This window comes from Gigantopelta aegis, chromosome 3 (assembly GCF_016097555.1).
Source record: "Gigantopelta aegis isolate Gae_Host chromosome 3, Gae_host_genome, whole genome shotgun sequence".
Taxonomy (NCBI): domain Eukaryota; kingdom Metazoa; phylum Mollusca; class Gastropoda; order Neomphalida; family Peltospiridae; genus Gigantopelta; species Gigantopelta aegis.
In genome coordinates this window covers 5,444,753-5,461,562 of record NC_054701.1, presented here as the reverse complement: position 1 = coordinate 5,461,562, position 16,810 = coordinate 5,444,753, and the positions used below count along the sequence as shown (strand labels likewise).

The following is a 16,810-nucleotide window of genomic DNA, read 5'->3' as shown; positions in this document are numbered from 1 at the left end:
GATCCAGAAGCCTGAGAAGGGAGTAAACTCAGTAGGCCCAAATGTTGAAACGAATGACACCTTAAAAAAGTTCAATAGCTAATCTTTATAATTTGAAAAAAAAATCCAATCCTAGTATAGTGTTAAAACCCTGATAGTTATATAAAGTTTTCTGACTCGTGGCCAGTTTACTTTAGAATGTGTACGGTATATGACATTTTTTGCTCAGGATAACTAGATATTAGAGTTATTTCCCTGGATTTGCAATATGTCCGGGTTCTAAAGCTATTTTAGTAGTGCTTGTGAAATACTGGTTACGAGTTACATTTATGTCAAGATGATTTTGAAACATCTCCATTTAAACAGATTGTGCGGTTAATCTAGTTTGTAAGTATGTGACTGTCAATTACTGAAGATAGGCCTAAAGGCTACAGTTTGAGATTAATTTGAAGGTGGCCAACTTTTAACGTTACAACTGAGTTGAATTGTTATTATTGTTATTATGTTAACAAACCACTTGATCATTGGTAGAAACGTTTTGTAATATTAAATAAATATTTCTGGCTGAAAACGTTAACATATCTGGTTGTACACTTAAAGGAAAACATTCCTGAGTTTGCTGCATTGTAAGATGTTTGGTTTAAACAATATTTATTTGCCAAAACAACATAGGGCCTACTGGGATTGGTCAACAGGCTTAGACTTCTCCCTACAATTTACATGCGGATACATGTTTAGATACCACAGACTATAGTAGATTTAAAGGAGGAAGAAAAGAAGGGGATAGAGTGAAAGGTGTAGGTATAGCAAATAGAAAACCAAATATTTTTCTTTGGTTTTGGGAATTTCTAGCCAAAACATTAGTGTAAACTTTGGCAGAAACGTTTAGTAGCAGTTATGTATTTTAAAGTTGTTTTAATAAAAAAAATCATTTTCTTTTTCACTAAATTCTGAATTTCCCATTAGAATCTTCTTATAATTTAGATGTAAATAGTTTGACATGAAATTGTTTCTTTGTTCATTGTATAGGGGACAGTGGAGAATGAAATGATTTGTATCTTCTATTGGATGTTTCCGACTAATAAAATATTTTTACAATTAAACTTACATATTAAATATATTTTTCCTATTTAGAATATCCAAGTCTGTATATTCAATGTGTTTCTGGTTGTCTTAATATTTGTAAGAAGCCCAAACTGGATTTTGTCATCATATAAATTCGTACGAACGAATTTTTTTTTTTTTAGGCAATAAAATGAAATTTAACCCAGTACAATTATTAGAATGATCAGAAACACGTTTAATATACAGCCACTAATATTTTATGCAGAAAAATATATTTGATATGTAATTACAATCATTAAAAAGTCTCTGTTTGTCGATAACATCTTAAAAATTGCAGCAAACTCAGGAATGTCCCTTTAAAGCCGCACACCCTAGTTCCATCCAGCGAAAATAAATTATAATTTGGTTAATCTACAAACCTGTAACACTTAGATCACGTTTTTATCAAATGGAGTGAAAAAGCAGGTTTTATATCGATAAATACCATGGGAATCCCCATGTCCCAATTGCTTGAAATAATTTTGAAAGTTAGTATTCTGATGTCACCGGTAGATGTCGCTCGAAGCACAACAATGCCTACATCACGACAAATTTCACAGAGTGCGCACAGACTTTGGGTGCATTCCTTTCACCTCTCCTGGACATGTTCCAACTGTTCTGTCCTGGTTGTATCCCCTCTCCAGATATCGCAAGACTTAGCAAAATTATTGGTTTTAAGGGTTTGTAACGTTTTGTATTGAGACACTTACTTGTCTGAACTTTATTGTTACTGAAAATGTTCATGAACTGTGAAGAAAAATCTCACAAATGAACAACAAGCAAACGACAACAAATCGGATGTTGATTGCGCGAACCGTGCACGAGAAAACAAACCGAACCAAAATGATAACAGTCACGTGGTATACCAACATCTGTGACATTTACACAGGAAGATTCGCTCTAAAAATAGATTGGACCTCGCTTGCTTAACGTTTTTTTCTCGAGTGCACGCGGCTTGTTAAAAAAAAAAAAAAATGCATTTCGTGGTTTTACAAACATCAGGATTACCAGGATTACCAAAAAGCACTTCAGGTGAATGATGTAAGTAAAGTGCAAAAAAAATGGGATTAATAGCGAAAAACAACGCTGTAATGGTTAACAACTAGATGTAACTAGGGCGTGTCTCTTTATGTTTACATTTTTGTAATATGACCGAGGTCCCTAACTTGAGTGTTCTCTAGCCCTCCTCTGTTAGGCCTTTGTGTTATCAGGGACAGCTAGAGATGGATGTATGTAATTAACAACGACCAAAAGGTAGCCAGCAACTGTGTCCAAAATACAAAAACTTTTTTTTCTAAATCTGATTCCACAGACTTTTAGAAAAAAATGTGGACCGTTGGTAATTTTGGGGTATGTGTACACACCCATTGCACCCCCTCCGCCCCCATCTGCATATGGGCCTGAAATACATTTCATATTGGTACATGTATTGAAAATGTGTACTGTGTATGTGTGTGGTCTGCTGTCTGATACATGAATTGTACATCATCTACGAAACCAGTCGAAATGGGGGGTGAGTGTGTGTGTGTGAGAGAGAGAGAGAGAGAGAGAGAGTGTGTGTGTGTCTGTGTGTGAGTGGTGTATGTGTGTGTGAGTGGTGTGTGTGTGTGTGTCTGTGTGTGAGAGAGTGGTGTATGTGTGTGAGTGGTGTGTTTGTGTTTGTGTGTTTCTCCCCCTTTTTCCCACCTGTTCCCTCTCTTCCATTCCTTTTCTTTCTCACCTTCAAAACATTCTCTTCTCTTGTTTTATCGCCTAGTTGGACCTGCTATGTTTAGTGTTGCTTACTTATTGTGTTCTGCAAATAATTGAAAAGTGCAGTTTTTTGACAAAAACATGTTATCACATATCATACAACTGTCATATATAATGTGATATCACCAACTGAAATACATCTTGAATATGACATTTTACACACATGGAGCAACTTTATTATTCAAAATTTTACACAATATTGAATATGAGAACATGGTACTTTGAGAAATATATTTCTGTTTTTAAAATTCTTTCAGATCCACAGTTATGACCGTTGCCACCAGGAATTTCCTTTTTAAAGTTGTTTTTGATGTTTTGCTTCTACCTCTACTTGTTGAGAGTGCAAGCATTCAAACTACAGGTACATACTGCATTAAAAATATAATTGTATATATATATATATATGTATACAGTGGAAAAATTAGTTGATTAATTATATTATTTAAATAATATTTAGAATAATAATTGTTTTAAAGCTGTGTTATTGGCTTTGAAAATATACAATGTTCAGTCACATTTATGGCATAATTTTATAAATTCTATACCACATTAGTTATGTATATATAGATTTGCCAAAAAACCTCCCAGAAGAAAGAAAGAAATGTTTTATTTAATGACGCACTCAACACATTTTATTTATGGTTATATGGCGTCAGACATATGGTTAAGGACCACACAGATTTTGAGAGGAAACCCGCTGTCGCCACTTCATGGGCTACTCTTTCCGATTAGCAGCATGGGATCTTTTATTTGCACTTCCCACAGGCAGGATAGCACAAACCATGGCCTTTGTTGAGCCAGTTATGGATCCTCCCAGAAGAATGAAGAAGGTAAGGTGATCCTCCATGAAATATTAGGTAACAGCACATCACTAAGTGCAATGGGGTGGGATGTAACCCAGTGGTAAAGAGCTCGACTGACACGCAGTCAGTCATGGATCGATCCCCATCGGTGGGCCCATTGGGCTATTCTTTGTTCCAGACAATGCTCCACAACTGGTGTAACAGTTGTAACAAGGGCTGTGGTATGTACTATCCTCTCTGTGGGATGCTGCATATAAAACATCCCTTGCTGCTATCAGAAAGAGTAGCCCATTGAATGGTGGCAATGGGTTTCCTCTCATTATCTGTCTTCCATATATATGATACCATATAGCCCTAGGGCGGGACGTAGCTCAGTGGTACAGCGCTCGCCTGATGCATGATCCATCTAGGATCTTCCATATATCTGACACCATATAGCCCTAGGGCGGGACATAGCTCAGTGGTACAGCGCTCGCCTGATGCATGATCCATCTAGGATCTGACACCATATAGCCCTAGGGCGGGACGTAGCTCAGTGGTACAGCGCTCGCCTGATGCATGATCCATCTAGGATCTTCCATATAACTGACACCATATAGCCCTAGGGCGGGACGTAGCTCAGTGGTACAGCGCTCGCCTGATGCATGATCCATCTAGGATCTTCCATATAACTGACACCATATAGCCCTAGGGCGGGACGTAGCTCAGTGGTACAGCGCTCGCCTGATGCATGATCCATCTAGGATCTGACACCATATAGCCCTAGGGCGGGACGTAGCTCAGTGGTACAGCGCTCGCCTGATGCATGATCCATCTAGGATCTTCCATATATCTGACACCATATGCCCTAGGGCGGGACGTAGCTCAGTGGTACAGCGCTCGCCTGATGCATGATCCATCTAGGATCTTCCATATATCTGACACCATATAGCCCTAGGGCGGGACGTAGCTCAGTGGTACAGCGCTCGCCTGATGCATGATCCATCTAGGATCTTCCATATATCTGACACCATATAGCCCTAGGGCGGGACGTAGCTCAGTGGTACAGCGCTCGCCTGATGCATGATCCATCTAGGATCTGACACCATATAGCCCTAGGGCGGGACGTAGCTCAGTGGTACAGCGCTCGCCTGATGCATGATCCATCTAGGATCTTCCATATATCTGACACCATATGCCCTAGGGCGGGACGTAGCTCAGTGGTACAGCGCTCGCCTGATGCATGATCCATCTAGGATCTTCCATATATCTGACACCATATAGCCCTAGGGCGGGACGTAGCTCAGTGGTACAGCGCTCGCCTGATGCATGATCCATCTAGGATCTGACACCATATAGCCCTAGGGCGGGACGTAGCTCAGTGGTACAGCGCTCGCCTGATGCATGATCCATCTAGGATCTGACACCATATAGCCCTAGGGCGGGACGTAGCTCAGTGGTACAGCGCTCGCCTGATGCATGATCCATCTAGGATCTTCCATATATCTGACACCATATGCCCTAGGGCGGGACGTAGCTCAGTGGTACAGCGCTCGCCTGATGCATGATCCATCTAGGATCTTCCATATATCTGACACCATATAGCCCTAGGGCGGGACGTAGCTCAGTGGTACAGCGCTCGCCTGATGCATGATCCATCTAGGATCTTCCATATATCTGACACCATATAGCCCTAGGGCGGGACGTAGCTCAGTGGTACAGCGCTCGCCTGATGCATGATCCATCTAGGATCTTCCATATATCTGACACCATATAGTCCTAGGGCGGGACGTAGCTCAGTGGTACAGCGCTCGCCTGATGCATGATCCATCTAGGATCTTCCATATATCTGACACCATATAGCCCTAGGGCGGGACGTAGCTCAGTGGTACAGCGCTCGCCTGATGCATGATCCATCTAGGATCTTCCATATATCTGACACCATATAGCCCTAGGGCGGGACGTAGCTCAGTGGTACAGCGCTCGCCTGATGCATGATCCATCTAGGATCTTCCATATATCTGACACCATATAGCCCTAGGGCGGGACGTAGCTCAGTGGTACAGCGCTCGCCTGATGCATGATCCATCTAGGATCTTCCATATAACTGACACCATATAGCCCTAGGGCGGGACGTAGCTCAGTGGTACAGCGCTCGCCTGATGCATGATCCATCTAGGATCTTCCATATATCTGACACCATATAGCCCTAGGGCGGGACGTAGCTCAGTGGTACAGCTCTCGCCTGATGCATGATCCATCTAGGATCTTCCATATATCTGACACCATATAGCCCTAGGGCGGGACGTAGCTCAGTGGTACAGCGCTCGCCTGATGCATGATCCATCTAGGATCTTCCATATATCTGACACCATATAGCCCTAGGGCGGGACGTAGCTCAGTGGTACAGCGCTCGCCTGATGCATGATCCATCTAGGATCTTCCATATATCTGACACCATATGCCCTAGGGCGGGACGTAGCTCAGTGGTACAGCGCTCGCCTGATGCATGATCCATCTGGGATCTTCCATATATCTGACACCATATAGCCCTAGGGCGGGACGTAGCTCAGTGGTACAGCGCTCGCCTGATGCATGATCCATCTAGGATCTTCCATATATCTGACACCATATAGCCCTAGGGCGGGACGTAGCTCAGTGGTACAGCGCTCGCCTGATGCATGATCCATCTAGGATCTGACACCATATAGCCCTAGGGCGGGACGTAGCTCAGTGGTACAGCGCTCGCCTGATGCATGATCCATCTAGGATCTGACACCATATAGCCCTAGGGCAGGACGTAGCTCAGTGGTACAGCGCTCGCCTGATGCATGATCCATCTAGGATCTTCCATATATCTGACACCATATGCCCTAGGGCGGGACGTAGCTCAGTGGTACAGCGCTCGCCTGATGCATGATCCATCTAGGATCTTCCATATATCTGACACCATATAGCCCTAGGGCGGGACGTAGCTCAGTGGTACAGCGCTCGCCTGATGCATGATCCATCTAGGATCTGACACCATATAGCCCTAGGGCGGGACGTAGCTCAGTGGTACAGCGCTCGCCTGATGCATGATCCATCTAGGATCTGACACCATATAGCCCTAGGGCGGGACGTAGCTCAGTGGTACAGCGCTCGCCTGATGCATGATCCATCTAGGATCTTCCATATATCTTACACCATATGCCCTAGGGCGGGACGTAGCTCAGTGGTACAGCGCTCGCCTGATGCATGATCCATCTAGGATCTTCCATATATCTGACACCATATAGCCCTAGGGCGGGACGTAGCTCAGTGGTACAGCGCTCGCCTGATGCATGATCCATCTAGGATCTTCCATATATCTGACACCATATGCCCTAGGGCGGGACGTAGCTCAGTGGTACAGCGCTCGCCTGATGCATGATCCATCTAGGATCTTCCATATATCTGACACCATATAGCCCTAGGGCGGGACGTAGCTCAGTGGTACAGCGCTCGCCTGATGCATGATCCATCTAGGATCTTCCATATATCTGACACCATATAGCCCTAGGGCGGGACGTAGCTCAGTGGTACAGCGCTCGCCTGATGCATGATCCATCTAGGATCTTCCATATATCTGACACCATATAGCCCTAGGGCGGGACGTAGCTCAGTGGTACAGCGCTCGCCTGATGCATGATCCATCTAGGATCTTCGATATATCTGACACCATATAGCCCTAGGGCGGGACGTAGCTCAGTGGTACAGCGCTCGCCTGATGCATGATCCATCTAGGATCTTCCATATATCTGACACCATATAGCCCTAGGGCGGGACGTAGCTCAGTGGTACAGCGCTCGCCTGATGCATGATCCATCTAGGATCTTCCATATATCTGACACCATATAGCCCTAGGGCGGGACGTAGCTCAGTGGTACAGCGCTCGCCTGATGCATGATCCATCTAGGATCTTCCATATAACTGACACCATATAGCCCTAGGGCGGGACGTAGCTCAGTGGTACAGCGCTCGCCAGATGCATGATCCATCTAGGATCTTCCATATATCTGACACCATATAGCCCTAGGGCGGGACGTAGCTCAGTGGTACAGCTCTCGCCTGATGCATGATCCATCTAGGATCTTCCATATATCTGACACCATATAGCCCTAGGGCGGGACGTAGCTCAGTGGTACAGCGCTCGCCTGATGCATGATCCATCTAGGATCTTCCATATATCTGACACCATATAGCCCTAGGGCGGGACGTAGCTCAGTGGTACAGCGCTCGCCTGATGCATGATCCATCTAGGATCTTCCATATATCTGACACCATATGCCCTAGGGCGGGACGTAGCTCAGTGGTACAGCGCTCGCCTGATGCATGATCCATCTGGGATCTTCCATATATCTGACACCATATAGCCCTAGGGCGGGACGTAGCTCAGTGGTACAGCGCTCGCCTGATGCATGATCCATCTAGGATCTTCCATATATCTGACACCATATAGCCCTAGGGCGGGACGTAGCTCAGTGGTACAGCGCTCGCCTGATGCATGATCCATCTAGGATCTTACACCATATAGCCCTAGGGCGGGACGTAGCTCAGTGGTACAGCGCTCGCCTGATGCATGATCCATCTAGGATCTGACACCATATAGCCCTAGGGCGGGACGTAGCTCAGTGGTACAGCGCTCGCCTGATGCATGATCCATCTAGGATCTTCCATATATCTGACACCATATGCCCTAGGGCGGGACGTAGCTCAGTGGTACAGCGCTCGCCTGATGCATGATCCATCTAGGATCTTCCATATATCTGACACCATATAGCCCTAGGGCGGGACGTAGCTCAGTGGTACAGCGCTCGCCTGATGCATGATCCATCTAGGATCTGACACCATATAGCCCTAGGGCGGGACGTAGCTCAGTGGTACAGCGCTCGCCTGATGCATGATCCATCTAGGATCTGACACCATATAGCCCTAGGGCGGGACGTAGCTCAGTGGTACAGCGCTCGCCTGATGCATGATCCATCTAGGATCTTCCATATATCTTACACCATATGCCCTAGGGCGGGACGTAGCTCAGTGGTACAGCGCTCGCCTGATGCATGATCCATCTAGGATCTTCCATATATCTGACACCATATAGCCCTAGGGCGGGACGTAGCTCAGTGGTACAGCGCTCGCCTGATGCATGATCCATCTAGGATCTTCCATATATCTGACACCATATGCCCTAGGGCGGGACGTAGCTCAGTGGTACAGCGCTCGCCTGATGCATGATCCATCTAGGATCTTCCATATATCTGACACCATATAGCCCTAGGGCGGGACGTAGCTCAGTGGTACAGCGCTCGCCTGATGCATGATCCATCTAGGATCTTCCATATATCTGACACCATATAGCCCTAGGGCGGGACGTAGCTCAGTGGTACAGCGCTCGCCTGATGCATGATCCATCTAGGATCAATTCCCGTCGGTGGGCCCATTGGGCCATTTCTTGTTCCAGCCAGTGCTCTACAACTGACTTAACAAAGGCCATGTTATGTACTATCGAAAAGAGTAGCCCATGAAGTGGTGACAGTGGGTTTCCTCCCTCAGTATCTGTGTGGTCCTTAATCATATGTCTGACGTCATATAACCGTTGTCACAAGTGATTAGATAACTAAAAGAAACAACACATAAAACCAATATAAGTTTGCTACATTTATTTACATCAGCTAATAATAATCATATACACTCACACATTTCAATCATTATGCAAATCACACCCTAACCTTTCTCTCCATCACACATTTAACTAATTTCACCAGTCACCATCTTAGTACAGATGATCACCACACTAATCAATATTAACTACACACAAATACTACTCAGTGTCTTAAGTATATGTCACATCACACATATAGCACCACGTAATATTTAAAATATTACGTATTCAAAATAAAATATCAGTGTCCACTTATGACTTCATATATCTTCATTAAAACAGTTCTTTTATAACACCCAAAGTCACTTAGTTATATTAACTAATTAAGCTGTATTGCACATACCACTTTCTTCCAATTAACAACTATCACTGCTAATGTTTCAACACATACATGAGCACGTTGTTAACTAATACAGTTATGAACTAATTACACAACTCATCCTTCTCTTCACCTTCCGAATTCACCACACCTCCATTATTATACTTGCACAATATAATAATAATATTACAAAACAACAATCCGTTGTTTTTATGTTACCCGAACATGGCTAATAAATAGCCCACACATGGAACTTCATTTCCACATTACCGCCACACTGCACTCTCTCGTGTACCACTCCTCCATGAATTCACCAAACCTCCACAAGCTCAACTATCAGCCACATCTTCATTCAGGCAAGCCATCTCGACATCTCTGGATACATCTTCACACAGGCAAGCCACCTCTACATCTCTCAGTAGACACTACTGCTGTACCAGTTATAACAGATACCTCTTACAGTGCTGTAACCAAGATACACTTAATTACTATGCTGTAACACCTTATTATTCCATACACTTTATATACCAACCAACTTCATCTCTTTACTCAATGTTCACATTATACAAGTTATACTAAACATTCATTATCCACATCTTTATAAAATTAATATGTCATTACCATACTACTACACTTTAACATAATACAATTATATTTTATAACCATCACAAAATAACAATACATACTAAATATCAAGTATTTAATTACTTACGGTTAAGCATTAACCTGAACTATAAACGCCAAAGTCTTTCATAAACTTCTGTCCAACTTGCACAAATCTTGTTCACTATTCTCTTTCAAAAATAAATCATACTGCCCCAAACAATAACTAAGTCATCTCTTTTATTCACACAGTCAGCTTTTCAGTTACCAACCACTCACTCCTGCTACAAGCTACAACAATACAAATTCCTACCTTGCCTAATTAATCCCATACCAAGAAACCTTTAGTTTCACGATCCAAGCTATGACTAATCTATTCCATTTCTCTCAACTGTACAGCCTGTATTACCGTATAATTGATAATAAGTATTATACTATAAACTTCATATGTACAACTAAAAATACCACATGTGTACTAATAAACATAGTATAGTAAATGTACAAATAATTACTTTCAAATCACATTCTGCTCTGATTACTCTTGACTTGTGACAACCGTAAATACAATGTGTTGAGTGCATCGTTGAATAAAACATTTCCTTTCTTCCATATAGCCCTAATTAAATGTGTTTGGTGTAAATCCTTAAATATAACATTCCTGTCCTTCTTTCACTAAGTGCATGGGTTGAATTTTACAATTTTACAAATCACCCAATTATAATGAATTAAAATAAATTAGACACCTCTGAAAGAGCCACTAGCAAAAAGAAAAAGAAAAATGACCCAACATTTTTTGTATATGATTTAAATATTTAAGTGCATTTCATGTTTGGCCATAAATGTTGTTAAAAAGTCTTTTAAAAAAGATCACTGTAATAAATTATATTTTCATACATCTGGAGGTTTTTTTCAGAATATTCCATCACTTCCTATAGCCACATTTTAGCCATCACAGTAGTGGTGTCTGTCACGGTGTTCCTTGTTTTGTCTGCCGTTGTTTTGTTTCTCTGCGGGGACTGCTACAACTCGGAGGTGTCTAGCTCTTCCCATCCTGCGTGTGTGGGGAACAAGTGGGGTGGCGGCGAGGGTTACCAAGTTACAGCGGCACAGGACTTGAACTCGTCGGCGATGCAGTCCTCCAGTACATTTGGTGAAGTGGTGAACCCAGCATCAGAACACCCAGGTCTGCCGTACTCCATGGTACCAACTCACATCCAGACAGAGCAGCACTTTGTAGGCTACGAATCGGCACCCAGTGTAAACATTTCAGGTTATACTGGTGGGAACGAGCCTCAAGTCAATAGGTACGGTGGTGGGGGGCTACAAAGGGGTGGAGGTTCTCAAAGGGGTGGACAGTCGGGGATGCATATTAATCCATTGGAAGATGCCCCAGAGGAACTGCCACCATCTTATAATGAGGCAGTTAGAAGGTGAAGGACATGATGTGAATAATGGTGTTACCAATTTTTCGAAGGAAATCAGGAACATGTACTTAAAAAGGTGAACAGCCCTCAAAATTCGTAACAGAAATTGGCAGTGTCCTTGCAAAAAGCTGTTACAAAATTGATCTGAAACATAATTTTTATCATCAAGGATTTACTTAAATTGTAATTATTTGTACTAAATTGCCATTGCAAGATGATCTGCATTTTGAGAATTGAGTAAAGGACATGATTGAAACAATTTGAATATTGGTAATCTGAGGAAATCATCAAGATTTACCAATAACTGGAAGGTGAAGGACATTGTTAAGACAACTTGAATATTAATATTCTCAGATTTTCTAATAACTAGTAGATGAAGGATATGATTCAGACATCTGTTATATTGGTATTCTGAGGAAGTCATGAAGATTCACTAATAAATGGCAGGTGAATGAAATGATTGAAACAACTTGAATATTGGTAATCTGGGGAAATTATGACCAGGTATAAGAACTGTTAGATGACAAGGAATGATAAACACATCAAATTGTAAAATTCTGCATTAATTAACTAAAATTAACTGCAACAGTTCTAAATGGAAAGAGTATTGGTAGCAGTATACAGTTCGCTCCCTTGTGTACCCTCTCACAAAAGAGTTTGCTTCTTGTTTTTGCATAGATCCATGTTTGAAGGCTAATTATTTGTAATATGATGTACATTCTTAAGCTAGGTGATAGCTATGGAGTTATTTAAAAAAAAAAAACATTTGGTTTTTCACCAGGAGTGCCAACAGTTTGGCTGTAATGAGGCTTGGTATTCATGCACCGGTTTCACTTGTGACAAAACCAGTTTGGGTAGTTTTCAAGCAAGCTAATTTTATGGAAAAATTGAATAGCTAAACCATGATTGAAATGAGAATTTGTGTAAGGTTTGATGAGTATAGTTTCTGGAGGTGTCACGATACACCTGTCTCACGATACGTAGTACGCATAACGATACACCTGTCTCACGATACGATACTTAGTACGCATAACGATACATAGCCCATGTTACGATACGTATCGCTATACCTAATTTATGATGTTTTCCCCATAAAACTAAAAGTGGAAGCTTAGGTGAAGATTTATAAATGAGAAATAAATCTGAAAACAATTAAAAGTTGATTAAACAGTTTTAATGTAGAAGTACCACGTCATAGACGCATTGACATAAACAGGCACAAATTCTTTTTCCAGTCTTTCTCTTTTTTTGATGGGAAATAATTTGTTATAAAGTACAAATTGGTGTTAGTAAATGAATATGGAATTAATATAGAAATCGATACATAATAAAAATAGGAATCAATACACATTAAAGGGTATCATGTATTGTCGGCAGTAGTATCGTAATGCATCGAGACACCCCTAATAGTTTCCATAAATGTATGCGTGATATTCACCAACTCCTGCTTGGGTGTGGTCAGATGGGTGTGAACATTGTCAAAAACGCACCCACAATCATGCAGTTTGGGGACACGTTTTGGAATGTTACACAACAAAATGAGACCTCTTTATAATTATGATTGTATTAATAATTTCCGTCAGACTAAAAAACCTCTATCTTTCTTTTATTTTTAAACCATAGGTGGACATTTAGAATGCCAGGGCTGGCATGCATAAATCTCAGCTGAAAATTCTCAAATACCTGTTATTTATATTAACAGAATACACTGAAAATTGCAAGGTCATACTTTTTTTTTATTAAGACTGCTAATTCAAGTGCAGTGAAACAACGAAACATTGTTGATGTGATTATAATCATTTGTGCCCAATACTTTTTTTTTTAAATATTAAATTATTATTAAAGTGTGTTGTGCAATATTAAGCAAAGTTTGAATGTAACAATTTGGTACTCTTGGCAAAATAATGTTAGCCTCCCTTTATTAATTTGTTTCAAAGTGACTTTCACTGCATACAAACATGACTGAAAGGTTATTTTGGTTGTAAGCAGTCCATTTCAAATGTACAGAATTGTGTATACATTTTGACATTGTTGAAGAGCTTCACAGACGGCAGTCATTTTTATCCAGCAGCACAAAAGTGCCGTCCACGACGCCACTTGTATTGCAATGATGGCAGTTGTCATCATTAAGTTCAAGCCCTGCTGCAGAGGACAAGATTTAAACATTTAAGTAACCGGAAATTAGTTCACATAAGTTTTACTTGGGTAACCGATTGTTCAGTTACATGAATATAGTTCTCATAACCGATGAGTTAGGCCTACCTGATCCTAAAGCACTTGAACAAAGGTTCTGTGCTACATTGGTGGTTCAAATTTTTTAAAAACATAAACTGATTTTCACTTTCATTACTGATATATGGTACTTTTAATTTTAGAATGTAATTGTTCACCATGTAACCGATTGGCGGTTCTCATGATTTTAAAGTTGTGCAACTGACACGCGAACAGAACAGTAGTTCTCGTGAAATATTGTGCCCTGCTACCTATATATATTATTGTAATCTGTTTGTATAACCAGCCTTTACCAGTTGTTAAGCCAAGGCTGGTGGCCACTGCTGGGTTTGCAACCCGGTACCGATCTCCCACACAGCGACTGTTAATTCCTCATTGGAGAGGTTTAAGTCCACTATCTCGACTTCCTCATTAGCCACTATTCCCTCTCCTGTATAGAGTTGAGATCGCCGAGATGCGTGTCCAGCAGTGTGCTTGCACCCCATGTGGATAAAAGTCCGGAAATTAACTCTTTAAATGTAAAATGTTTTTAAATTCATAAATTACAATATACTCTTCATGTATATTTACCGTTTAGCTACATTAATCGTAGTATTACTTTTCAATCATAAATTAATACAATGTTTTATGCCTTTGTAAGAGTACATTTTCTTCTCTTAATGATACTCGCCTCTATTGTGATACCCTTCATATACTGAAGGTCTTCATTAAAAACCTCTTTATTTATTGTAAGTTGGCATATCTCATATTTAATATTACAAGTTTACCATATGGGATCAGAACAAGAAAAAAAATGGCAGAAACATCCTTGAAAAAAAAAAGTTGGGGCTATAACTGATTTTTTTAAAATAAGTTTTATTTTGTAATACAAACTAGTCGTTTCAGCCACATTTTTAAAGATCTGCATGTTTTGGAATTTTTATTTTAAAGTTGTGATAAAGTCTTATACAATATTATATTTTAAACTGTTACACATGTATATATGTTTGTGTTCTTTTTTTTTACTTTTACATTTAATAATTGTTTGATGATGTAAAATACACGTTCTATAAATTCCTTTATAAAGAATTAAAAAAAAGATCTTTTGAATGTTCTCATATTCTTTGTTTAGTCATAAGTGTTTAATATAGCTTTTTGTTTGTTTGGAGTGACCTATTGTAATCCATTTTTGTTTGTTGTGTAAAATGTTCACATTGTCGCCTTCTTCTGCAAAACTACTTTACAAATTCCAACCAAAGTTTGTGGAAGGCTTCCTTGGCACATGGAGAGACATGTTTGTAAATTTGGTCATTGTGACCCACTCGGAGGCTTAAAGGACTAGGCACCTACATCATTCAGGGAGGGACAAGTCGTTTAAAAATACCAGCTACAGTATTCAGTGTACACTACCATACATTACATATATGGCAATATTGTCCAATGGTATTAAGACGACTAATACCAATTTCTACTGATTGCACACAATTTATCTGCATGCTTAAGAACCATAAATAATCTGGTTACTATAGCCTTTTAATATTTAAAAAACCTGGTTCAGGAAATTTAAAAAATAAGAATTTTAGTATTACTCATGCTGGTTAGTCAGCATTTACCTGACAACCGTAGGTGTGGGAAGATGGTGCAGGTGAATGTAGTATCTTCAGACTTCAGGGGTAGAGACGCCAGGGGCCTAGGTTCCATATATGCAAATATTTAGGTTTTTTAAAAATTAAAATATATGATGTAAAAACACAGCCAATAGCGTTTTATTCCATTGCCAAAAAAAGTCTGCGTACCACCTGAAAATCCCAAACTAGGCCCCTGAGTGCACTGGACGCCATTGCATAAAAACCTATTTTACTTGCTTCCACTTGTTCAATACACTGGCCACTCGTCACATGGTGTATTATTCGGTGTTGCAATTTTAGATCTGCCTCATGAACACCCCTACTGCCGTGTACACTGAACAAACTGTCCACAAATGCTTTGACAATTAAGTTCATTTTTAAAGGAAAGTGAATGTTTTATTTAATAATTGAAAAGAACACGAGCAAAATGTCTGTTTCATCCATAGCAAGATAAAAGTCTTTATTCAATTGCATCACACACTCGCACATTCCAAATATTTCTTGTTTAAATTTATTGCAATCTACTTTAGTCAACATGTACTTGGTGATTATCAAAAAGTAAAATGTTATTTTACACAAACAATGAATACATCCAAATAATAATAGAACCAGGCACATTCACATGATTTGTAGAGAAGATTAAAATGTTTTGTATGAACTCGTGTTAGTTTTAAACATGACATGTCATTGAGATACATTCCAGAAGTGACAAGTAGTGATGTATGGTCTAGATTGGAACAAAATATACATGTGTTCCAATTTCAATGCATCTTCCAACTCATCACATTCGCTACATTTCTTAATATACCAGTTGATATACATTCTAAGATTAATCAACTTGTCAAATGGGCAAGTGTGCTAGTTAACCTGGGGACCTAATTCACAAAGCTCTCTTAGGCTCTGCTAGACAACAAAGCATCCTCTTTGCAAGTCTTTTAGCATTGCACTGCGATATCGCAAAGTTACGAGAGTTTAGTAAATTAGGCCCCAGAGGAATAAAAAATCTTCATGTGCCCTGACGATTTAACCCAAAAGAATGACTTGGACGTTAACTGGCCAGTGTTGGTGGCCATTTTGTTTCTTAACATTTTAAAATGCTGGACGTGCTTATCATCTAAGTGGTTGCTGAAGAGATACATACTGTATATATTATTTTATAGGATGTGATTTGTGAGAGGAGGACAACTGCTATGTGATCGTTCCTTTCAATTATGCACACAAAACGTTTTGCTGAGAGTAGGTAACTCTTTTATTAAAAACCATTTCTTCCATACATATCTAACACAGTAACTGTGAAATATGCATAGACATTAGCTCTCCAGTCT

At 40.5% G+C, this 16,810-nt stretch overlaps 1 protein-coding gene across 1 annotated transcript; it reads left to right on the top strand.

The window, feature by feature from the left end:
- Positions 1-229: 229 nt before the first annotated feature.
- On the top strand, positions 230-14,963 carry LOC121367431. Its single transcript, XM_041491597.1, has 3 exons — positions 230-366; positions 3,093-3,196; positions 11,136-14,963. The coding sequence occupies exons 2-3, from the start codon at positions 3,103-3,105 to the stop codon at positions 11,654-11,656; spliced, it is 615 nt and encodes a 204-aa protein (XP_041347531.1). The 5' UTR covers positions 230-366; positions 3,093-3,102; the 3' UTR covers positions 11,657-14,963.
- The last annotated feature ends 1,847 nt before the right edge of the window (positions 14,964-16,810 follow it).

Bases quoted from the DNA above. Each gene is read 5' to 3' on its own strand.
- LOC121367431 (XM_041491597.1), top strand. From the start codon at position 3,103: ATGACCGTTGCCACCAGGAATTTCCTTTTTAAAGTTGTTTTTGATGTT. The intron at 3,197-11,135 runs GTACATACTGCA...GGTTTTTTTCAG, and splicing joins TGCAAGCATTCAAACTACAG to AATATTCCATCACTTCCTAT.